The 26,036-nt window shown below is 44.1% G+C and overlaps 1 protein-coding gene across 1 annotated transcript in view; it reads left to right on the forward strand.

The window, feature by feature from the left end:
- LOC129107526 (kinesin-like protein KIF26A) overlaps nucleotides 1-15,315 on the forward strand; it is a 31,078-nt gene extending 15,763 nt beyond the window's left edge. The window contains exons 7-18 of the mRNA XM_054619028.1: nucleotides 1,230-1,424; nucleotides 2,196-2,289; nucleotides 2,365-2,555; nucleotides 2,587-2,637; nucleotides 3,711-3,899; nucleotides 5,303-5,472; nucleotides 6,338-6,500; nucleotides 7,620-10,728; nucleotides 12,616-12,806; nucleotides 13,886-13,906; nucleotides 14,430-14,580; nucleotides 15,128-15,315. Of these exons, the coding sequence (XP_054475003.1) occupies nucleotides 1,230-1,424; nucleotides 2,196-2,289; nucleotides 2,365-2,555; nucleotides 2,587-2,637; nucleotides 3,711-3,899; nucleotides 5,303-5,472; nucleotides 6,338-6,500; nucleotides 7,620-10,728; nucleotides 12,616-12,806; nucleotides 13,886-13,906; nucleotides 14,430-14,580; nucleotides 15,128-15,315 (4,713 nt within the window). The remainder of the gene's footprint in view (nucleotides 1-1,229; nucleotides 1,425-2,195; nucleotides 2,290-2,364; nucleotides 2,556-2,586; nucleotides 2,638-3,710; nucleotides 3,900-5,302; nucleotides 5,473-6,337; nucleotides 6,501-7,619; nucleotides 10,729-12,615; nucleotides 12,807-13,885; nucleotides 13,907-14,429; nucleotides 14,581-15,127) is intronic.
- The last annotated feature ends 10,721 nt before the right edge of the window (nucleotides 15,316-26,036 follow it).

The raw sequence follows: 26,036 nt of genomic DNA on the forward strand, positions 1-26,036 counted from the left end.
TCTAATTATAAATAAAAATGATATATTATATATATTTAATATTTTCTGAATACTGAAGAGTGTGAAGGTTAAATCTTTAGTTTCAGAGTCTGATGTTTCTCCAGAACAGGTTTTCATGGAGAGCTCATCTGATGACCTTTAGATGACCTCTGATGTTCTTCCTCCTCTAAACACAATTATCAGCCGGATTCATTAAAACCGTTGTTTCCTCTGAGGACTCTGGCTGATGAGCAGAACTCAGATCAGATCATGTGGAGAATGGAACCAACAACCCTTTGTCTTTGTTGCTATTTAACTTAATTCAGAAGATGAACGTAGTTTAAAGCTCGCATGAAAAAACATTTAACGTAACATCAGTCCGGTGAAAGATAAGATAAGATAAGATAAGATAAGATAAGATAAGATAATCCTTTATTAGTCCCGCAGCGGGGAAATGTCTTCATCACATCTTTAAAAACTGTTCTGAGACCAGCAGCCTCTGGTACAAACAGACTGGAGACCAGCAGCCTCTGGTACAAACAGACTGGAGACCAGCAGCCTCTGGTACAAACAGACTGGAGACCAGCAGTATTTATAGGTGATGACTCGTCGTTTAAATCTGCTGAGTCACAGATTATCGGTTCTGAACTTGACCTCCTCTCCGCCGGCGGCGCCGACTCAGCAGCTCTGTGACGAGCCAATAAGAAGCCATCAGAGAGTCACGGCCAGCTGCTCTGAGATCAGATCCACCAGCTGAGGCAGGTCAGAGGTCAGAGGCTGCTGGTTTGAATCCCAGAAGAAACAACACATTCCTCAGATGAGAGAAAGGGTTCATTTACATAATGAATATTAGTAATGTTTTGTTCTTTAGTTACTCTGATCAGATCAGTTTGTTACTGAAGAGAACCACAACTTCATTCTTCATTTTTCATAAATGTTCCTTCTCACCAGAAAACAAAACGCTGAAACTACATGAATAATTCATTCACTTAGATTTTTTCTTGTGAAAAACTGGATTCTTTCATCTTTTCAGGCTCCTAAAATGTATTTATCTCATTTCTTATTTTATTTTTCTTCTTATTAAAAAGAAAATATATATTTTTTTAATTGTTTATTGTTTATTGTTTATTTTTATTTTTTTCTTATTTCTTATTTCCTATTTTTTTATAATTTGAGTTATCTGAGCTTTATTTTTTCATCCATGAAAAGTCCCCATCCTACACTGATGTGGACTTCCTGTCTGCCTGCAGGTCCGGGTGATGGTCCGGGTCTGCTCGGTCCACAGCAGCGAGTCCTCAGAGTCCGTGTCGCTGCTCAAAGTGGACGGCAGGAAGAAGCTCCTGACGCTCTGCGAGACGTCGGCCGGAGGACAAACGGTCCAGAGACGGCCCTCGGCCCCCAAGACCTTCAGCTTCGACGCCATCTTCTCCCAGGATGCTTCACAGGTGAGACGGGACCGGGTCTGGACCTGAGAGACCTCCGGATGTGATCAGTGTGAACAATAACAGATTTAATATTTAGCTTCATTTCACATTCACCTACTTTATTATTATTATTATTATTATTATTATTATTATTATTATTATTATATGTATGAATCCGAGCAGCAAATAAAAAAAAAAGTTTTGCTCTCTTTTTTTTAATTTAATATAACATAATTTAAAAATAACATTTTAATAGAATGTAACATAATATACAATAACCTAAAGCGTTAGTTTAACATAAAGTACAATATTTTCTTATTTATTTTTTATTTCTTATTTCTCATTTTTTATTTCTTATTTTTTTTTTTATTTCTAATTTCTTCTTATTTTTTTTTTAATTCTTCTTTCTCTTTTTTTCTTAATTCTTATATATATATATATATATATATTTTTTTTTTATTTTTATTTTTTATTTTTTATTATTATTATTTTATTTTTTATTTCTTATTTCCTATTTCTCATTTCTCTTTTTTTATTTCCTATTTTTTTTTCAAATTTCTTCTATATCCTATCTTTAGCACAACGTGAACAAACACATCGAACTTTCATAGTTCATTGACCTCAGGTGACCTCAGGTGACCTCAGGTGACCTCAGGTGACCTCCGTCTCATAACATTACATAACTTAGAGTAACCCTACATGTGTGACCTGCGTACTAAAGAATGGTACTACAGTGAGTGGACTGTTCTGTCACCTGATTGGTGGATAGTAACTGTCTCTGGCTCCTGATAGGCTGAGGTGTGTTCGGGGGCGGTGTCAGAGGTCATCCAGTCGGTGGTGAACGGTGCCGACGGCTGCATCTTCTGCTTCGGACACGCTAACCTGGGTAAACACACTCACACACACACTTCTCTGACAGGTCATGTGACTGTGCATTGACTCCGCCCCCCTCCCCCACCAGGTAAGACCTACACCATGATTGGTCGGGACTGCTCCACCCACAGTCTGGGCGTGGCTCCGACGGCCGTCTCCTGGCTCTTTAAGGTGATGGAGGAGCGGAGGGAGAAGTCTGGAGCTCGGTTCTCCATCAGGGCGTCCGCCGTGGAGATCTCCGGTCGGGAGGAGACGCTCACCGACCTCCTGGCCCAGCTCGTCTCCTCCTCCTCAGCGGGGGCAGCAGGAGGCCCAGGGCCCCCCGGTGTCCCTGAGAGAGGACCCTCTGTGTGGATCCCAGGTAGAGAGAGAACTCCTCCTCCTCCTCCTCCTCTATCCTCATCCTCCTCCTCCTCCTCCTCCATCTCCATCCTCCATCCTCCTCCTCCTCCTCCTCCTCCTCCTCCTCCTCCTCCTCCTCCTCCTCTCCTCCATCCTCCTCCTCCATCCTCCTCCTCCATCCTCCATCCTCCTCCATCCTCCATCCTCCTCCTCCTCCTCCTCCATCCTCCATCCTCCATCCTCCTCCATCCTCCTCCTCCATCCTCCTCCTCCTCCTCCTCCTCCTCCTCCATCCTCCTCCTCCTCCATCCTCCATCCTCCATCCTCCTCCTCCTCCATCCTCCTCCTCCTCCATCCTTATCCTTAGCCTTATCTTTAGCCTCAGCCTTAGCCTCAGCCTTAGCCTTATCTTTAGCCTTAGCCTTATCTTTAGCCTTAGCCTTATCTTTAGCCTTAGCCTTATCTTTAGCCTTAGCCTTATCCTTAGCCTTATCCTTAGCCTTATCTTTAGCCTTAGCCTTAGCCTCAGCCTTAGCCTTATCTTTAGCCTTAGCCTTATCTTTAGCCTTAGCCTTATCCTTAGCCTTATCTTTAGCCTCAGCCTTAGCCTTAGCCTTATCTTTAGCCTTAGCCTTATCTTTAGCCTTAGCCTTATCCTTAGCCTTATCTTTAGCCTTAGCCTTATCCTTAGCCTTATCTTTAGCCTCAGCCTTAGCCTCAGCCTTATCTTTAGCCTTAGCCTTATCTTTAGCCTTAGCCTTATCTTTAGCCTCAGCCTTAGCCTTATCCTTAGCCTTATCTTTAGCCTTATCCTTAGCCTTATCTTTAGCCTTATCCTTAGCCTTATCCTTAGCCTTATCTTTAGCCTTATCCTTAGCCTTATCTTTAGCCTTATCCTTAGCCTTATCTTTAGCCTTAGCCTTAGCCTTATCTTTAGCCTCAGCCCTAGCCTTAGCCTTAGCCTTAGCCTTAGCCTTAGCCTTAGCCTCAGCCTCAGCTTGTCTTTGCCCCCCCACTGTTTTCTGTATTCTCTTTGTTCCTCTCCTCTGGTTCTCTTTCCTAAACGTCTGGTTCTCCGTCTCTCTCCATCAGCTGCAGAACCAAACAGAGCTGAGAGCGAGCAGCGCAGAGCGAGCAGCGTTCTTCCTGGACGCCGCCCTGGAGGCGAGGAGGAGCAGCCGGTCGCCGGGCAACCAGGAGGCCCAGAGGAACTCTCACTTCCTGTTCACGCTGCACCTCCACCAGGAGAGGCTGGACAAAGGCAGCAAGGCAGCAGGTCAAAACAGACAAAACTACCACTCCCAGGATGCATTTCACTAACACTGTTAATCTTGACTCAATCACACGTCATCCACCGTCCTGCTGCCACAAATACTCACTCCAGCAACAAAGTAGTCCCCAACAAAGTCACTGTGTTGTATTGGAAACCACAGCGAGCAGCTGTTTAATTATCTTATCTTATCTTATCTTATCTTATCTTAACAAGAGTTCATGATGAAACTACACATTTTAAGCATTAACGTCTTCAGTACTAATGAGCGTACCTGTACAGGTTCAGTTCAACTACCTCTTCATGAAGACACATCTGGTCTGAACACCGAGCCCTCAGACTGGACTCACATCTACGTTAGCAATGTAGCAGCCGCTCTGTTAGCTGCCCCGCTCTCTGTTATTCATTTTCAAACACATAGCTGCTAATTAGCATAATTCAGAGCAGCAGACGTGCTCTAAGGAAGATTAACCAGCAGAGAGTCCGTCCTCTTCCTCTCCACAGTCATTAGTGTCCACAGCTGGAGCACATCTGCATGCTAATGAGGCCTGAAGCCTCTGTGTGTTCACAGAGCGGGGGCCTAAACTCAGCCGCTCTCAGCAGTTTGTAAATCCTGCTGATGCTGACGGTTAAAACGAGGTAACAGACTGATGAGAGCATCAGAGGACCAGCGTGTTTTATCAAACGGTACATTTATACATGTTTGAGGTAAAAATTGACTCAAGACGTATCACTCGGGATGCTTGCTTTAACTTGGGACTTGGTGGTCTAAACTTTAGACTCTGACACTGGGGCCTGCCAGTTTTGATTGTGGACTTGTTGGACCTGACTTGTAACTTGACTTGGGACTTGTTACTCTTCACATGGGACTTGTTGGTCTTGACTTGTTGATATTGACTTGGAACATTGACTTGAGACCTGTTGGTCTTGACTTGGGACCTGTTGGTCTTGACTTGAGACCTGTTGGTCTTGACTTGGGACCTGTTGGTCTTGACTTGAGACCTGTTGGTCTTGACTTGGGACCTGTTGGTCTTGACTTGAGACCTGTTGGTCTTGACTTGGGACCTCTTGGTCTTGACTTGAGACCTGTTGGTCTTGACTTGAGACCTGATGGTCTTGACTTGAGACCTGTTGGTCTTGACTTGAGACCTGTTGGTCTTGATTTGTCAGGGACTTGCAAAACAAAGACTCTGAAATCTCCGTCATGTCCGAATGAACCTTAACTTTTATTAATTTTATGATTTTGTTAATATTTAAACTGTGACGTGGTTCCTGTCTCCTCTGATGTCATAGTTATGATTATTAGTGATGTCATCAGTTCTTTGATTCTGCAGTGACCAGCCGGTGTTTCAGCACTAATGACCCGTTAACCGGCTGCATGTCTGTTGTCTTTATAAAACCTTCCGTCCTCGTCCTCGTTGTCTCAGTTTCGGGTCGGAGTCGTCTCCACCTCCTGGACCTGGGCAGCTGTGAGACGGACATCAGCCGGACCAGAGAGGGAGGAGGAGGACAGTGTCTGTCTCTGTCTGCGCTGGGGAACGTGGTCCTCGCCCTCGCCAACGGGGCCAAACACGTCCCCTACAGGTACCGGATCACGTTTAAATGGACCTGACCGGGGTCAAAGGTCACAGCCAAAAAGTGCTGTCCCTTTTAGTGGGAAAATAAGTTGTTATACTCTAACAAACATTTGTGAATTGAAGTTTCCATGAAAGGCTGAAAGGCTGTTCCATTTAGCTCTGGAATCAGAATCAGATCTGTGAGGAGGTCAAACCACAAAACTTAAGGGGGTTCAGTCCAGCCAGGTTAGCCATCGTTATCAATACCTGATGAGAACGACGAATAACGAGTTGTTGGTGATGAAAACTGTCTCTATACCTAATAATAATAGTAGAAGAATGAATTAGCAGTAGCTGGATTTCATTCAGTAAAAGGCAATCAATAAGTACATTTAAAACACGATGAGTAGAATTCAAACTAAAATGTCAGATTCTGACCTGAATCCATCAACAACACGACTGAATCCATACCTACACTGAAGGAATCGGTGTGGGGCTTTAGTTATTCTTTACATGTCTTCACATAAAGGCAGCTCATTCAAACATGCAATGATTCCCATTTCATTTACCAAAATGTGATTAATTAGCAACAACTTGGACCTCCTCTTTGTTGTTGTGGTTAAATGTTGAGGCTTAGACTGCAGTATATAGATTCAGTTTGTGATGCTTGTAGCTCCTCTCAGATTTCATCCCTGTTTCACTCCAGTTCTGACTCCAGTGGTGTGAAGTTCAAAGTGGCTTCATTAATGTGGGATGAGGATCATTCTGATTCCCTTTCTGCTCGTCGGTGCTGACTGTTGTGTGGGGTAATGAATGCTCTGTGGGCTCCGGTGGGGGTTCTCAGGCGGTCTCTTTCTTTTTGACTAACGAGGGGTTCTTGATGTTTTATTCAGGGACAGTAAACTCACCATGCTGCTCAGTGAATCCCTCGGAAACATCAACTGTCGGACCACGATGATCGCCCACATCTCCGACTCCCCGGCCCACTACATGGAGACGCTGACCACGGTGCAGCTGGCCTCCCGCATCCACCGCGTGAGGAAGAAGAAGAACAAGGTGCTTCATCCTTCGTTTAGAACAGACGAGTATTGGTTCTCTGATTGGTATATTTATATTAATATAGCCCGGTAGATCAGGACTCCTTACGGTCTGTGTGGGTTTTTAAAATCACTTGTTTAGCTGAATGTATTTTTTTATTTCTGTTATCACTCATGCCATTTTAAAACATTATAAAGATTGACAATCTAATTTTTCATCCTAACCGTCTAGATATTTTCTTCTTCATGGTGCCAAAAATTAAACTCTAAACCAAGACGACTGAGACAAAACACATATCAGAAATGTAAATTCTAAATAATCAGTACTGTTTTCAGAAATCCCATCTGAGGCTTTCCTGATTCTATTTAATCCAAAATTAATAAATATTTATCCCTTTAAAGGGCAATTTAAGGGACCCAGGTTTGCAAACACAAATACACATAAAAACATAAAGAAACAATCCAAATATACAGATATGACAAAGTTTGAGTTTAAAATAGTTTAAAAACCCAGAGTTAATGACATTAGGCACCAACTATTGGGTGTAACCACAACAATATTATTTTAAAAAAGTGTTAAAGATTGTTTATTAAGTACTTTGATGGCTTCTGTTACGAACCAGATTTAAATGAGGCGTAAAACATTTCACTTAAATTATTCCCATGTGAAGGGAACAATCGATAGAAAATGTGGTGTGATGTCCTTTTCTTGAGTTGAAAAATGTAAAATTCTCTTTGAGATTTTAGGAGTGATGTGACTCTCTGATCTGCTCTCTACCAATACTTACGTTTCCATGGATACCAGATATGTCACAGGGATCACAGGGAATGTGACTGACATTAAAAAGAAACTGGAACGTTTGGCTCAAAAATGAAACATTCCTTTTTTCAGAAAAACCTGAGATAGAAAGTGTAGGTGACATTTTACAGTTTTAAAAGCACATTTATAACAACATCAACTATAAAGGGATTTATTTTATTTTATTACCAGAATGAGTTTTATTTCCTGAGGCTGGTGTTGATAGAAACGTTCCAATCTATGATGTAAATCTGTGTGATGGGGTCATAGGGTCATAATTCAGGGAGTGATGACAGATGATCAATAGGACTGTTCCTACCATTTCTTTTTTGTCTGCAGTATTCCTCCAGCTCATCCGGAGGGGAGAGCTCCTGCGAGGAAGGCCCCTCCCATCGTCCTCCTCAACTCCGACCGCTCCACCCAAAGATCGTGGCCCTGGACCCGGACACGCCACTGCTGCTGTCTAGCGACCCCGACTACTCCTCCAGCAGCGAGCACTCCTGCGACACCGTCATCTACGTCGGGCCTGGGGGGGCGGCCATCTCAGACCGAGAACTCAGCGACAACGAGGGACCACCGTCGTTTGTTCCCATCATCCCCTCCCTGAACAAGAAGAGGGTCAAAGATGCCCCCAGGTCTGATGGCCATCACTTAAAGTGTAACACGTTTGCAGAGCTGCAGGAGAGACTCGACTGCATCGACGGCAGCGAGGGTCCGGCATCGTTCAGCACAGAGGGGAAGGGCGCACAAGCAGCAGCGCTCAGGACTCAGACTGAAGCCACCAAACCCACAGAGACCACGGTTCCACCCGGATCTGATCAGATTTCCTCCCACGGGTTCCCAGAAAGCACATCAACCACATGCACAAATAAACCCGATCAGGAACAACCCACATTCCCTTCAGCCGGTGGCCTCATGGACACTTCCAAACGGACTAGTGCAGATGGGGAGAAACTTTCCGCCACCTTCTTTCATCCATGTGTGGTGAAACCTAGTGGGAGTTCTTCCCAGGACTCAGAGCCTGTGGTGAGAGAGAAGGTCTACCTCAGAGGAGGTGTTCCCAAGCCGTCAGCCTCTCCGTCTTTACCCAGGACATCCAGGGCAGCCAGTCAGATCGGGGAGGTTGCAGGTCGGACTCCCCCGATGGGAATGAGTCAACAAGCACTGAGGCCAGGCCAACCCTTGGGATCTCCTAACATGGAGAGGGCCCACAGTCTTCGTGCAGCTCTGTTCGGAGGATGTCTTGACAGGGATTTTCTGAGGACTACCGTCACATTGCAGCAGCCTGTGGAGCTGAACGGGGAGGACGAGCTTGTGTTCACCATCGTAGAGGAGCTTCCTCTTCGCCGTGTCCCAGACAATGGCCGCCCCTCCAACCTCCTCAGCTTCAACAGTGACTGCTCTCTGCAGGGGTCCTCCTCTGGCTCTCGGCCCGTCAGCATCATCAGCAGTATCAACGATGAGTTTGACGCTTACACCTGTCGACACGGAGCTTTGGGACCTAGAGACGACGTTTGCACCGAGCGCCAGGACGAGTTGTTTCCTCAACATGGCAACAAGCAGTCAGCTGTTGGCTCACCGCCGAGTGAAGCGAGGGCTGATGCGACTGAAAGGGAAGGAACTCATTCAACAAGCAGGCTTTACTTGAGGGACAAAGTCATGGCATCAGAGAATGCATCCATATTAACCTCGCCAAGTATTTTTCATAAACAGCCTTTTTTGCAGCACGGCATCAAGAGCTCCCTGAATGACAGTGGCGTTTGTTTCTCAGAGCCGGACTGTGACCCTGCTAAGCCAAACAAACCTTCTTTTACCAAGTGTCCTCCATCCCCTGACTCAACCAAAGCCTCTCTCAAAGGTTATCTCCCGGTGAGAGCCGGTACTCTGAACACTTCAGTGTCAGCCCAGATTCCACGTCCCATCACCCAGTCCAGTCTTCCCAGGAAAAACAAGCCTACCTCATTTGCAGCTGTGGGCTGCAGCAGACAGGAAGGGATACATGATGACGTTTTGCTTCAGGGAAGCAGTCAGTTAGATCCCAGAGAGGTTGGGGTTCTCTCTGCAGGTAAGCCACCAAGAAGTGTCATGAGTAGTGTTTCCTCTAAGAGGCCCGGAGGGAACAGTAACAGTGTCCCTCGGCCACCAAAGGCCACAATGTCGTCTTCGGCTCAGAGGGTTGTGGATGGTTGTGAGAAGTCCAGCAGCAGAAGAGGAGATACTCTGATCAAGCTGCCACGACTCACCCGAGGTGCAACGACTTTAGGAACCGTTTCTGTTCCCCAGAGTTCTGAATCAAAATGGGGTCATGAGGGCACTTCAGTTACAGCAACCCTCAGGTTCTCATCCTTGGGGAAAAAGTCAAATGGGCAGAAAAGCTGTGTGATCTCTAAGTCTGGATCCGGAAACATCTACCCTCCTGCTCCACCTGTCAGACAGTCAAGCCAAGAACTCAAGTCAAGGACTGCACTATCTCCAAGTGCCTTAAAAGAAAGCAGCGCAATTGCAAAGTTTCCATTCCCTAAAACATCAACCTCAGAGGAAGAATCAAACATCAGGCTGTGGGCAGATTCGTTCAGCCACAGATCATCTAGCTTAAAACCTGAACATGGCTTTGCCAGGACATCTTCCAGCCTGAAGACACGAGGGAGCAAAGCCGAGTCTTCAAGGTTCTATGGGAGTCTGATGTCTCTGGAGCAAAGTGAAAGTCACACCTTAGCTGGATCCAAGTTTGAACCCACCTCCACATCTGGTTCTTCTTCCCAAGTTTCTCCTGTTGTCTTTGCAACTACAAGCAAACTGGGACAGGTCAAAGGCAGCAACAGCTCTCGAGCAGCAATGTCAGGTGGATCAAAGGTCCAATCTTTGTCCACCAGCAGTTCCAAGAACCTGAGCTCCTCCCCTAAACCTCTCGATAATGAAGCTGGACGCAACACCAGCCTGCCTCCAACTGGTAAGTCGCCAGCTCGGTCGGGGGCAGCAGCCAAGACGGGAAGAGGTACCGTCATGGGCACCAAGCAGGCCATCAGCAGGGCGGCTAACAGCCGGGTTAGCGAGTTAGCCGCCGGTAGCCAAAGGAAGCAGCTCAACAGGGGATCCGGAGAAACAGGAAGGGATGGCACTGACAGCGGGACCAATAATGTCAGTGGGTCGCCAAGCAACACGCCACTACCATCACCATACAGCAAGATCACGGCGCCTCGGAGGCCGCAGCGCTACAGCAGCGGCCACGGCAGCGACAACAGCAGCGTCCTCAGCGGAGAGCTGCCGCCCGCCATGGGCCGCACCGCCCTGTTCTACCACAGCGGGGGCAGCAGCGGCTATGAGAGCATGATCCGGGACAGCGAGACCACCGGCAGCACCTCTTCAGCGCACGACTCCATGAGCGAGAGCGGAGTGTCCTCGTCCAATAGAAGCAGAGTTTCTAAATCACCCAAGAAGAGAGGAAACGGTGAGTCCGCTATGCAAAGGGGGATTATTTGGTCCAGAATAATTAGTCATTAATGTAAAGGACAAAAACACAGTTCAACTCATATAACCGTCGGAGGATAGTTTATGAAAGGTTTAAACTGTTTACATACGATAGTCCAGCAACATTTGTCAATTTCATCTCCTACAGGAAACTTATGTTAGTTAGGTTTAGACAACTAAACTACCTAGTTAGGTTTAGACAACTAAACTACTTAGTTAGGTTTAGACAACTAAACTACTTAGTTAGGTTTAGACAACTAAACTACTTAGTTAGGTTTAGACAACTAAACTACTTAGTTAGGTTTAAACAACTAAACTACTTAGTTAGGTTTAAACATTAGCATATTTTATACTGTTTATTTTTCTTTAAATAGATTAAAACTTAAAAATTAATAAATGATCTAAATGATGTTTTTATTATTGAAGTTAATGGGAGAGGTTTAATGATCACATGTCAACGTGTTGATTCAGAATGTGATAGATTCATGAAACTCTTCCTGCAGCTACATGAACATATGAACGTGAACATGTTTCCATATTGTGTTCCATTCCTTCACAGTGTGACGGCTGGATGAAAGCTGCTGATCAATACTATATGTTCAGGTTCTACATCTATCAGCTCTCTGATATCTCCCCGCCTGCGTTTATCCTCAGATCTTCTGTCTGATAAAGCAGGACGACCTCTCACAGCAGCTGGTTCTGATTCTGGATCAGACTCTGGGATCAGTCTGAGGATCCTCCTCATGAATAATTCATCCTCCTCGTGAATTATTCATGAGGATCCTCCTGAACATCTACAACTCCAATTATCACCCACACACACACCTCAACCACTACACACACACACCTCAACCACTACACACACACACCTCAACCACTACACACACACACACCTCAACCACTACACACACACACCTCAACCACTACACACACACACCTCAACCACTACACACACACACACTCAACCACTCAACCACTACACACACACACACACACCTCAACCACTACACACACACACACCTCAACCACTACACACACACACACACCTCAACCACTACACACACACACCTCAACCACTACACACACACACACAACCACTACACACACACACCTCACCACTACACTACACACACACACCACTACACACACACACACACACACCTCAACCACACACACACACACACCCTCAACCACTACACACACACACACACACCTCAACCACTACACACACACACACACACACTTCGACCACTACACACACACACACACACACACACACACACACACTTCGACCACTACACACACACACACGACCACTACACACACACACACACACACACACACACACACACACACACACACACACACACACACACACAAACACACCCTTGGATCCGTCATGCTGTCGGTCCTCACTTAGAGATAACAGGATGCTTTTAATAATCATTAATGGCTTTTTCTCATTGGTTCTCTCCATGTGGCTTCATCTGTTCCTGTTGAGACGTTCTCATTGGTTCTCTCCATGTGGCTTCATCTGTTCCTGTTGAGACGTTCTCATTGGTTCTCTCCATGTGGCTTCATCTGTTCCTGTTGAGACGTTCTCATTGGTTCTCTCCATGTGGCTTCACCTGTTCCTGTTGAGACGTTCTCATTGGTTCTCTCCATGTGGCTTCACCTGTTCCTGTTGAGACGTTCTCATTGGTTCTCTCCATGTGGCTTCACCTGTTCCTGTTGAGACGTTCTCATTGGTTCTCTCCATGTGGCTTCACCTGTTCCTGTTGAGACGTTCTCATTGGTTCTCTCCATGTGGCTTCATCTGTTCCTGTTGAGACGTTCTCATTGGTTCTCTCCATGTGGCTTCCATCAGGGTTTCTGCGACGCCGTCTGATCCCGGCTGCCCTCCCGGACGCCTCCTCTCTGGGCAGGAAGGGGGGGTGTCAGTGGGTGGACATGCCCCCGCTGGGCGGCGCCCTGAAGGAGCCCTTTGAGATAAAGGTGTACGAGATCGACGACGTGGAGCGGCTGCAGAGGAGGAGGGAGCTGGTGACGGGGTCAGAGGTGAGGCCGACTCCGTCTGTTAGATAAAGTCTGCTCTCTGCTGCTCCGGTCAGCAGAACTAACACTGAGCTTCATCAACAACAAGTCTGGTTTTAGGGATTTGTTCATGTTTAGGATCGAAAACACACTCGGAATATTGTTTATTGTGTTGTTTCATAGAGGTGGCCACTGAGGCTCATGGGTAGTGTAGTATTTAGAGCCATAAAGTGATGAGAGTGAGGCAACAAACTGCACAAAACACAACATTAGTCATTTGATTCTCCTAAAGAACTTCCTACATCGAGCTGCATACGTCCTCATAAAGAAGAACAGACAAACCAAAACATTCTGAAACGCATGTGTCACTTTCTTCCAGATGATCAGGAGATCTAACAGAAAGGTGTGAAACCCCAACACTGATTTTATCGTCACATACCGACACCAAACTTAATTCACTATCTGCAGTGTTATAGATGCTTTTCATCTTAAATCTTACAATATCTGTGTACTAATGATAACAAAACTATAAGAGACTAAATATTGTATTCCATAAACCTTTAATACCACGACACCAAGATCAAAGTGAAACTAAATAATACAAATCAGGCCTGGAGCTTGTAGAGTTCTTGCAGGAAAATGTATTCATTTTTGTGAAGTGTATGTTCTCTGTTATTTGATACAACCTTCAGAATGAATGAGTGTTTCCATTGTAAGTCTCAGAGTGAAGGGATTTATCATCTGTTAGTACAGACTCACATTCACACTGGCTTTTAAAGAAAAATGTAAATGCTGACGAGGGGAAACATGTCTTCAACAAATGTAGAATGAAAAGGAAGTAAATAAATGAGGGTATCGTCTGCATATTAAAGTATTAAATCATCCTTCAGGCTCAGCAGGACAGTTTCTCTCTGAGTCAATGACACTTCAGTCTAAACTGGTTTACATGAGAGTGATGGCTGGAGGAGGAGGAGGAGGTGATGATGAAGGCTCAGCCTTTTTCTCTGTTTGTTAACGCCTCGTTAACCTTCATGAAATCAGCTGCTGATTCATTTTCTGTCAGATAAACGTGACGTGATCTTTTCTTTGTTTTCTGTCTGCAGCCGTTCCACAACGTTGAAAAGGTGAGTTCTTCTTTTTAAATAAATCTAAATCATCTCACTTTAAATCTGAAATATGAAGAATATCTTTCACTAAATCAGATAATCAAGCCTGTAATTTGATGAAGGAGAAATATATATATATATAATTCCGTAAATAGAAACAAAGAGATTTTCGAGCTCTGATTTCTGTCTGCTTAACTTTATTTTGGTGAATGCGTTGTTTACCTATTTTAAACGTTGTAATTTATTAAAGTAACAGAGAGGTGTCATTAAGGTCTCAGTGTTACCTGGTTCCTCCTTTAACACCTGTAAATAGAGAGAGGCGACTCTGATCCACCTCGGTGTGACTTGGTCCTCTTCAGTCATTAATCCTCCTGCACAGTTAGCAGATTAGCGCTGATGCTAATTTTACCCTCGGCTGGGTTTATATCAGGACCCAGCAGAGTGAAACAGCCCCACGTTCCTCCTGAGATCCTCCACAGACCACCGGACACCCTGCACAGTCTGAGGAGGACCTCAGCAGCTTGTGGTTTTTGGTCCTCAGGGTCTGATCTACTTCAACGCCCGGCTGAGGATGCTGGAGAGGAGGATGCAGCAGATCAGAGAGCTGAAGAGCAAACACGACTGGCTGATGGAGGAGCTGGAGGAGGCCAAGAGCCGGCTGATGCTGGACCCCAACAAGTGGACCGGAGAGTGTAAGTACAGACCTGTATCCTGTATCCTGTAGACCTGTAGACCTGTATCCTGTAGACCTTTATCCTGTAGACCTTTATCCTTTAGACCTGTATCCTGTGTCCTGTATCCTGTAGACCTGTATCCTGTAGACCTGTATCCTGTGTCCTGTGTCCTGTAGACCTGTATCCTGTAGACCTGTAGACCTGTGTCCTGTATCCTGTAGACCTGTATCCTGTAGACCTGTATCCTGTAGACCTGTAGACCTGTGTCCTGTATCCTGTAGACCTGTATCCTGTAGACCTGTATCCTGTAGACCTGTAGACCTGTGTCCTGTATCCTGTAGACCTGTATCCTGTAGACCTGTATCCTGTAGACCTGTATCCTGTGTCCTGTATCCTGTAGACCTGTATCCTGTATCCTGTAGACCTGTATCCTGTAATCCTGTAGTCCTTATTAAAGTCCTTATAAAAAGTCAGGCTGCATCAGTGTATCCCAGCATGCCTTGCATCACCTTTATTAAATTATTTCAACACTAACCCAACTCCTCTTATCTGTCCCCCCCTTCAGTTGAAGTGGACCAGGACCTGGACCAGGAGTCCCAGGAGTACCTGGAGGCTCTGGCTCAGGCCACGGCAGAGCTGGAGTTCTGCGTCAACCTTTGCAAGTCCCGCGTCATGATGGAGACCTGCTTCGACATCGCCGTGACGACGGCCGCCGCTGCTGTGCAGGGAGGCCAGCAGGAAGTGGAGGTCTGAGGGGAGAGACCTGGAGCTAGATCAGTCTGCCCCTGTGGACTCCAGTGGTACTGCAATGGAAATGTCCCCATAGACCTCCATGAAAATAAGTTCTCACTGTGAATACTGAAGCTTACGGTCAGAGACCCGTCAGTGTTCACTGTTTACATCAGAATGTCTTTTCAAAATAAACTTCAGTCTTCACAGGAAGTTAAGTTTAGGCAAAAAAAACAGTTTCGGAAAAGAGATGGTTGATGTTAACGAGTGACCACCAATGACCCCTGTTGTTAACGACTTTCGACATTAACGACGTGGTTCTGGAGGACGTGGTTCTGGAGGACGTGGTTCTGGAGGACGTGGTTCTGGAGGACGTGGTTCTGGAGAACTCTTGGTCTTTTATTGTCTTTGGTGACGTCAAATCACAGCGCAGGAACAAACTGTTGGTCACATCTCAAAAGGATGAAAGCTCTGGAAGTGCCTTTATATTTATTATCTCATTAGTATTATTTTATTTTACTTATTTATTAAGTTTTAAAACATTTTATGGTGCTGATCTTAAAAACAAACTTCTAATGTCTGTTATGCAAAAAGCTGATTTAACAGTTTGTTTACATGATAAAAAATATAAGCTTTATGTTTGAGACAGAAAAGGAAAAGATTAATAATTCAGTTTTTTATTAAAAACCTCAGTCTTTGTCCTTTGGATTCTTTTAAAACACTCAGAGACGTGATTAGAGATCCAGAGGACATCCTCGTCTCTGACGTCAAGTTAAAAGCATCTGGAGACTTTTTTTCATTGATAAATTATTTTACTTCTTCAAAACTAAACTACAGATTTCATCTAAAGGCTTTGATCTTCAATTCATGAACCATTTAGAGAAGAAGAGACAAAAAGAAAACCAGAGTCATCTTCCTGTTGGACCAGATTCACTCCTTTCACTTCTGACAGCTGCTGGTTATGTCTCTTTATGTCTTTATGTCTTATTGTCTCTTTATGTCTCTTTATGTCTTTATGTCTCTTTGTCTACATTTAAACATTCTCAGGTTCTTTTTAAAGTCGCTGCATGGAAAGTTTTCTTCTTCTTCTTCTTTAAGTTTGTGACGCTCACATTAGAGGTTCTGTTTGTACATTTTTTAAATGATTCTGACCTTTTAATGATTTTTGTTACTGTACAGTTTTCTAATCGTTTGTAAAGAGAAAAGTGAGGAAACAGAGAAATGTTCAGGAAGAGCGTCCTCGTGTCCAACATGTTTATAAAGATCAACAGTAAACAGTGTTTTTATTATTTATTAATGTCGTTTAGATTTAAAGGACTGGAGTGACGAATAAACATGAAATATGAACCCTGAGAATATCTCTCATCATAACATAACACCGAGTCACTGTTTACACTGTTTTAATTAAAGAAGCTCAATGAGGAGAGAACGATGTTAAATATTCACTGTTTTCTGGAGAACGAGTGATCGAACCTTTTATTGAACGAGTCACTCTTTATATGCGTCATGTTCTCTGTGGGAGATTGGTCCTAAATGTCCATTTTGTCCAACAGGACGAGAAGTCAGCAATGATTATTTTATAGTTTAGCTGCTGAAGCTGTTTCATATTCGTATTTATTCACATTTATTCATACAGAGTGCGTTTCCATACGTGCGTGTCCGTCACGTCTCCACCTGACATTTCAGACGTCTGGACCTTGAATCCTCCACCGTCGACTGCGTCAGGAGATAAACGGGTTTCTAAATGTCAGCTGAGCGTCCGTCTCCGGAGGTCTGAAGATCAGAAGGATGAACAGGAGCAACAAGGGAACCGGCTCTGGTTCCATCATCTCTGTAGAACGATTTTAGAAAGTTGGAACGTTTTTATAGAGTGAGAACGTTTTTATAGAGTGAGAACGTTTTTATAGAGTGAGAACGTTTTTATGAAGAGAGAACGTTTTAGAGTGAGAACGTTGTGTTAAGTCATAGAATCTGAACATAGAATGCTATGTTCAGATTTGGGTCAGGGACTTTGGAGCGATGGTCCCCTCAAGAACAGACAAGCGTGCGTGCGTGTGTGTGTGTGTGTGTGTGTGTGTGTGTGTGTGTGTGTGTGTGTGTGTGTGTGTGTGTGTGTGTGTGTAGCTGGCCTGGCCAGCAGATGGTCCTCTGTTGTCCACACCTCATGAAGTCAGTCACCGGGTCGTTGACGGGAGAAGCAGCTGTCAGCTGATTGGTCGGGGCAGTACTTATTTTCTTAAAGGAATACACACGGACTTTAATCTCATTTTCTGATCATTTAACAGGTAATTGATGAAGATCAATCAGATTCCAGATATCCGTCCTTACAGACTTTGGATTTGTTGTCATGAGAGAGATGAGGTCAGTGTTTACTGAAATTAATATTTATTTAATAATGTCTAATAATCAGAAGGCTTCATGTGATGAGACGTCTGATCATCCCTTACTTCACTTCCTGTTTACACCTTTCAGACACAAACGCTGTGAATCAAACGCTCCTCCTGCTTCTCCTCGTCCATCACATGAGGGAGGGGCCCTGGTCTCCATGGCAACAGGAGGAGACTGCTCCTCATCGACTCGTTTCTGATTAAATTAGCCGTCGTTCAGGAGGTGGAGAGTCTTCTCTCTGATGGCTCTTAATTAGTGTTTGTCACATGACCTGGTTGCCATGGAAACGCTCGCCGCCTGTTAACAGTCAGCTGATTTATCCTCTCACGTTGACTCGACCTACTGGACAACAAGAGTGCTGACCTGAAGTCTTCTCTTTGATACGGAGATGATGGAGTCTGTATAAACATGTACAGGATATGATATATATATATATATATATATATATGTATATATATATAATGGCTCCATCTTAATGAGATAATGATAATTAGCTGCAGTCAAACATCTGATGGATCAGCTGAACTCTTCTGTCTCTTTAAATAAAGTTGTGATCAAACAGGAAGTGAGGCGCGGTGCATTATTTTTTTGCGGGGATGAAGATGTAAACCCTCACAGGTTTCAACACGTGGCCTCTCGGTGACCTTTGACCCCACGCTGCTCTGAGTCCATGTGATCTTTCCTCAGTCAAATGTTTTCATGATCCTCAGCGACGGTTTGTGAGAGCAGGAGATCAGATGAGACACCAAACAAAAAGCACAGATTCAGTTTCACATTGTGAGGTTTAATCCAGAAGAGAACAAAGAACACCATCATCCTCCTCCTGAAGGAAACATCAGAGGAGCTCCAAGGATGGAGGACGTGTCATCATGAAGCATCAACACAACAACATCTCTGCAGGTTTAGTGTTGACATGAATTATGATTCATATTTTCTTCTTCCATTTGAGGAGACGCTGTGTTCACACCGAGGGTATCAGGTCACGTCAGGTTTCTGTTAGAGAAAGAAAACAAACCAATCAGCAGTTTATGACGCTGATAGACCTCTACAGTCACATTATCATTATCCTTTCTGATAGTTTATAGTTAGGACTGGTTCAGGTCTATAGTTAGGGCTGGTTCAGGTTTATAGTTAGGACTGGTTCAGGTTTATAGTTAGGACTGGTTCAGGTTTATAGTTAGGACTGGTTCAGGTTTATAGTTAGGACTGGTTCAGGTTTATAGTTAGGACTGGTTCAGGTTTATAGTTAGGACTGGTTCAGGTTTATAGTTAGGACTGGTTCAGGTAGGGATGTGCATCTTACGATACACATCTCGATGCACTGCCAACGATCCGATACATTCAAGATACATAAAAGCAGCTACTAGATACGATACGATTCACTGGTTCAGGTTTATAGTTAGCAATTTAATATGACTGGTTCAGGTTGTATGTGTGTAGTGTGTTCTGAATGTAACATTTTTGTTTGTCAGACAACAAATCTAACAAGGTTGACAAAAGAAAACATGTAGGTAATTTATGTGTGTATGTGTGTTATGTGAGTGTGTTCTGAATGTTCAGGTTTATAGTTAGGACTGGTTCAGGACACTTCACGAGAATCTGCCACTGACAGCAGTGGAGATAGCGCGTTTAGTTAGAGAGGGGGAATCTAGAAATATACAATTGTACTGGATTATACCGATGCAAAATTTTTAGGTACGATGCATCGCGGTTCATCCCACATTGTATCCGATGCACCCATTTTTGATCCGGGCCATCGCATCGTGGTTCTGGTTAGAGCTGGTTCTGGTTCGCCTTGGCCCAGCCCCTAGATATGTTGCTATATGCCTAGACAGCCGGGGGACTACCTAGGATACACTGAGCTCCTCTCTCATCTTTATGTATTAATCTCCTATTTATGCACATTACTGACTTTGCTTCTTCCCCGGAGTTCTTGTGCTTTATCACCTCGCAGGTTCCCAGGAATCGGGGTTATATTTGGACTGTCATCGTGCCACCTACTGAGGCCCTGCTGACACCCACTACTACTACCACTATCATTATTAGTCACATTACTATTATTATTGCCTGTACTATTACGCTTATTGACTTGCTTCTACCCTGGAGTCTTTGTGCTTTCTCGCTTCGCAGGCTTCTATAAATCGTGGCTGTACCTGGACCGTGGTCGTGCATCCTGCTACGGCCCTGCTGACACCGACTGCTACCACCATTATTATTATTACTAGTCACATTGCTAATACTATTACCTATTTCATAATTATAATTCTACTATAATAATTGCTGCTGTTATTTTAAGTAGTCTAAATGTTTTCCTTCGTTACTCTGCTTATTACTGTGATTATATGAATCATTTATGTCATATACATTGAATGTGTTGTATCTCTGTTATGCTGTTCATTCTGGTCACATGACATCTATTGACTTCTGCCCATCCTGGAGAAGGATCTAAGGACAGAGGAGCCATAACATCAAATTCCACTCGTATGCTGACGACACACAAATTTACCTGCAAACTAACCCTGACAAACACCTGGCACTATCCCGGGCTACCAAATGCCTAGATGACATCCAGCACTGGATGAGCAGCAACTCACTACAGCTAAATGGCAGCAAGTCAGAAGCCATTCTCATTGGCACCCCCCTTCAGACAAAAAAGGCCGGTCTCACCCACATCACCATCAATGGCCACCCCATTCCTCTTTCCTCACTGGTCACAAACCTGGGCGTCAAGCTGGACTCATCATTGTCCTTTGATGCGCACATCAAATCTGTCTGCCAAACATCATTCTACCACCTGAGAAACATCTCAAGGCTAAGACCCTCACTACCCAAACGTGATGCAGAAAAGTTGGTGCACACATTTATCAGCTCTCGGATTGACTACTGTAACTCTCTGCTCGCAGGTCTACCAGCCAAAACCATCCAGAGGTTACAATATGTCCAAAACAGTGCTGCCCGGGTTCTCACCAGGACACGGAAATCAGAACACATCACCCCAGTCCTCCACTCCCTCCACTGGCTTCCCATAAAACAACGCATCACTTTCAAAGTACTTCTGCTAGTATTCAAGGCCATAAGCTGTACCGGTCCAACCTACCTCCTGGACCTCCTCACCCCTCAATCCACATCCAAGACACTAAGGTCAGGAAACTCCAACATCCTTGCGGTTCCCCGGACAAAGCTGGCTACCATGGGAGATGGTGCCTTCTCTTCACTGGGGCCACGCCTGTGGAATAAGCTCCCGGAGAAGATCAGGGCCTCAGACTCCCTCACCGCTTTTAAATCAGATCTTAAAACTCACCTGTTCCTCTCTGCCTTCCCCTAAGGTCTTGATAATTTAGATTGCTTGTGTTTGGGTGGTTGTTCAGTTTTAATAGATATTCTTAGATTTCATTATGATTAAATTAATTAATTAATTTAAATTCTTATTTTATTTTTTTGTTTGTTTTTAGTGTTTTATTATTATATTTGATTATTGTGATTGTTCTACCCTGTGCAGCACCTTGAGATTTCTTTGTATTTTAAAGTGTGCTATATAAATAAAATCCATTATTATTATTATTATAGAGGAGGTGAGGGTGTAAGGACAGAGGATGTGAGGGTCTAAGGACAGAGGAGGTGAGGGTCTAAGGACAGAGGATGTGAGGGTGTAAGGACAGAGGAGGTGAGGGTGTAAGGACAGAGGATGTGAGGGTCTAAGGACAGAGGATGTGAGGGTGTAAGGACAGAGTGAGGGTGTAAGGACAGAGGATGTGAGGGTCTAAGGACAGAGGATGTGAGGGTGTAAGGACAGAGGATGTGAGGGTGTAAGGACAGAGGATGTGAGGGTGTAAGGACAGAGGATGTGAGGGTGTAAGGACAGAGGATGTGAGGGTGTAAGGACAGAGGAGGTGAGGGTGTAAGGACAGAGGATGTGAGGGTCTAAGGACAGAGGATGTGAGGGTGTAAGGACAGAGGATGTGAGGGTGTACAGATTTAAAGCCCTCTGAGGCAAATTTGTCATTTGTGATTCTGGGCTCTAGAACATAAACTGAATATAAGGGCATCATATCAATAAGAGATCATTAATCCATAATGAAACTGGAGGAGCAGAGAGTTGCACATTTACATCTTAATCTTCTGATATTTAATCGTTCATGAAGACAATTTGACAGAATGACAAATACATATTTAATTACCAAAGAGCATCACAAAGTGCTCTTAAAAGAAAGCTGTCAGTCATTCATATCACTGGATAATATATAATAATCATATTATTAGTTCTCATTAAAGAGATTTATAACAGAGGAACACATCTTTACACATTCTTTTTATATTGTAACAGACTACACTTTATATTAAAACTTGATATTTCATTTTATTAAAATATATTCATGTGTGGGAGGAGACAGCAGCTGGTTAGAAGATAAATAAAAGTTTAAACAATAAAGAACGAGTTCGTTAAATAAAGCTTCTTACTGCGAGACTTTCAAAGACACAAGAAAGAAGAAGAAGAAGAAATGCAGGCGTGTTGCTATAGAACACACACACACACACACACACACACACACACACACACACACACACACACACACACACACACACACACACACACACACACACACACACACAGGTTGTTGCAGTGTTTAATATGCTGGCAGGTTGCCAGGTCGGTTTTAATGTTTAGTTTGTTTTTCTCAAAGGTTTAATTTACAGTTAATTAACAGCAGGAATAACACAGAAAAGTCATTAATATTCATGAGCTGGGGTCAGCACCGGGCTGCACGGTGGTGTAGTGGTTAGCACTGTCGCCTCACAGCTAGAGCGGCCCTGTCCAGGTGAACCCTGTCCAGGTGAACCCCGTCCAGGTGAACCCCCAGGTGAAGTCCAGGTGAACCCCCCCGTCCAGGTGAACCCCGTCCAGGTGAACCCTGTCCAGCTGAACCCTGTCCAGGTGAACCCTGCCTTCGCCCATTGACAGCTGAGATCGGCTCCAGCACCCTGAGACCCTTAACTGGATAAGCAGCTTACGGAAGATGGATGGATGAGGTCAGCACCAACCAATGAAAGAGTCAGATAACAGTTTGCTCAGACTTTACCTGTGCCTTCAGAGAGACTCTGACAGGTGGATGCTATGAAAACACATCAGTCACTGATAACTGGTCAGAGGTCAGAGGTCAGAGGTCATCATAAGAAACGTCTGATAAAGTAAGATGAAGACCTCATGCTGCAGCAGAAAGCTCCGGATCATGAGGGGCCTCTAGGGGACAGGATCCGGATCATGAGGGGCCTCTGGGGGACACAGTGATCTGGATCATGAGGGGCCTCTAGGGGACAGGATCCGGATCATGAGGGGCCTCTGGGGGACAGCAGTGATCCGGATCATGAGGGGCCTCTGGGGGACAGCAGTGATCCGGATCATGAGGGGCCTCTAGGGGACAGGATCCGGATCATGAGGGGCCTCTGGGGGACAGCAGTGATCCGGATCATGAGGGGCCTCTGGGGGACAGCAGTGATCCGGATCATGAGGGGCCTCTGGGGGACAGGATCCGGATCATGAGGGGCCTCTAGGGGACAGCAGTGATCCGGATCATGAGGGGCCTCTGGGGGACAGCAGTGATCCGGATCATGAGGGGCCTCTGGGGGACAGCAGTGATCCGGATCATGAGGGGCCTCTGGGGGACAGCAGTGATCCGGATCATGAGGGGCCTCTGGGGGACAGCAGTGATCCGGATCATGAGGGGCCTCTGGGGGACAGCAGTGATCCGGATCATGAGGGGCCTCTGGGGGACAGCAGTGATCCGGATCATGAGGGGCCTCTGGGGGACAGCAGTGATCCGGATCATGAGGGGGGCCTCTGGGGGACAGCAGTGATCCGGATCATGAGGGGCCTCTGGGGGACAGCAGTGATCCGGATCATGAGGGGCCTCTGGGGGACAGCAGTGATCCGGATCATGAGGGGCCTCTGGGGGACAGCAGTGATCCGGATCATGAGGGGCCTCTGGGGGACAGCAGTGATCCGGATCATGAGGGGCCTCTGGGGGACAGCAGTGATCCGGATCATGAGGGGCCTCTGGGGGACAGCAGTCTTCCTCCGCAGATGAAACTGAGATTTATGACTCAATGATTGTTTTAACCTTTGTTAGAACCAAATGTTTAAATTCATGTCTTAAAGTGAAGAAAATGAATAATAATCAATATATAATAATAATAATCATCCTGCAGTGTTTTATCATCTGATACATAATCAATACTTTTCATCTCAAATCAATAGAATGAATTATTTTTGTTCATAAACATGAGTTCATCGTTCACATAAATATTCACATTTATTCATTCAAATCAACTCATTATAAATATATTATAAATAATAATATATTTATAATATAAATATATTATAATTTACAGCCAAGAGTTACACACACACACACACACACACACACACACACACACACACACACACACACACACACACACACACACACACACACCCTCAGATTGACCTGCTCATGACGTCATGTCTCTCAGCCTGGTCCAGGTAGATTTAATTAAACATAATTATTCATTTATTTATGATTATTATTGAATCTTAAAACAATAAACCAAAGTCAGTGTTCTTCTCTTTAACGGCTCAAACTCTGAATGTCATGTTTCATAAATATGTTTCATAAATATGTTTCATAAATATGTTTTATAAATATGTTTCATAAATATGTTTCATAAATATGTTTTATTGTGTTTCATAAATATGTTCAATAAATGTTTTATTAATATGTTTCATAAATATGTTTCATAAATATGTTTTATTAATATGTTTCATAAATATGTTTCATAAATATGTTTCATAAATATGTTTTATTATGTTTCATAAATATGTTCAATAAATATGTTTTATTATAAATATGTTTCATAAATATGTTTCATAAATATGTTTTATTATGTTTCATAAATATGTTTTATTAATATGTTTCATAAATATGTTTCGTAAATATGTTTCGTAAATATGTTTTATGTTTCATAAATATGTTCAATAAATATGTTTTATTAATATGTTTAATAAATGTTTCATAAATATGTTTCATACATATGTTTTATTAATATGTAATGAATGTGTTCCACAGCTACGTGTCATAATGTTTCCTCTGTGATAACCTGAAACTCAAACAGAAGAAATGTTTCTATTAAAATAAAACTTTTGTTTGCTAAATTATCTTGTGATGTTTCACTAAACAAATATACAAACCAGATACTGGACCAGATACTGGACCAGAGTCTGGACCAGAGTCTGGACCAGAGTCTGGACCAGATACTGGACCAGAGTCTGGACCAGAGTCTGGACCATACAGCTCCTGAAGCAGTTCCCCACCTGTGACGTAGCTGATGGATTCTTTCTCTCATATTTCCTGATGCTGCAGAGGACCGACCGGGTCCTGATGCTGCAGAGGACCGACCGGGTCCTGATGCTGCAGAGGACCGACCGGGTCCTGATGCTGCAGAGGACCGACCGGGTCCTGATGCTGCAGAGGACCGGTCGGGTCCTGCAGCATCAGGATGGTTTCCTCTCTGCAGATCAATAACAAGAGTTTCCTTCCTGCAGCAACAGAGACACAGGAACCAGTTCCTCCTGGACCAGTTCCTCCTGGACCTCTGGTTTTAAAACCTGTTTGGAGGTTTCAGTATAAAACTCAGGTTTGAAACTCAGGTTCTAGTTTTGTCCACTGGGGGGCAGAAGAGCGTCACTCTCCTTTTAGCTCTGCTTTGGTCTCCAATGACTCTTTCTATTAACTGGAATTATTATGGACAGAATAGTGATTTAATAATTAGTTAAATTATGTGAATCTATCTTTTTAAAGTCCTTTTTCATCAGGAAACTAGAGTTCCTTCAAAATAAAGTGTCACCAGTGCTGGGATCAGTCTCTGGTGTGTTCAGGGACAGGGTACTCAACAAGCACGGGGCATTCAGGAACTAAACTCATGACTGTAGTCTCCAGCTTTGTTTTTAAATAAACTCTGATCATTTACATTTAATTAAATCCCTCTGATCACCGAAGATCCTTCAAATTAAAACGAGCGTGAGACCTCTTCATCAAATACACAATCTGAGTTTTAGAGAAGATCAGAGGACATTTATTCTGTAAAACAACACATTCACTTATCATTCATCATCTGGTGATTTAAATGTAAAAATAAACAGATAAAACTCAAACATGAGAGGAGACAGAGTTTAAAGAGAATACAGAGCACAAGAACATTTACACAATAAGAGTTCAGTCTGACTGATTCATTTAAAGCAGAATGAAGACGCAGGAAGTGAAATCAGATCACACCTGCTTCCTGTTCAGGTCAGACAGTCCAACAACACAAAATGAAGTCTCTGA

This window comes from Anoplopoma fimbria, chromosome 18, assembly GCF_027596085.1.
Source record: "Anoplopoma fimbria isolate UVic2021 breed Golden Eagle Sablefish chromosome 18, Afim_UVic_2022, whole genome shotgun sequence".
In the NCBI taxonomy this organism is placed as follows: Eukaryota; Metazoa; Chordata; class Actinopteri; order Perciformes; family Anoplopomatidae; genus Anoplopoma; species Anoplopoma fimbria.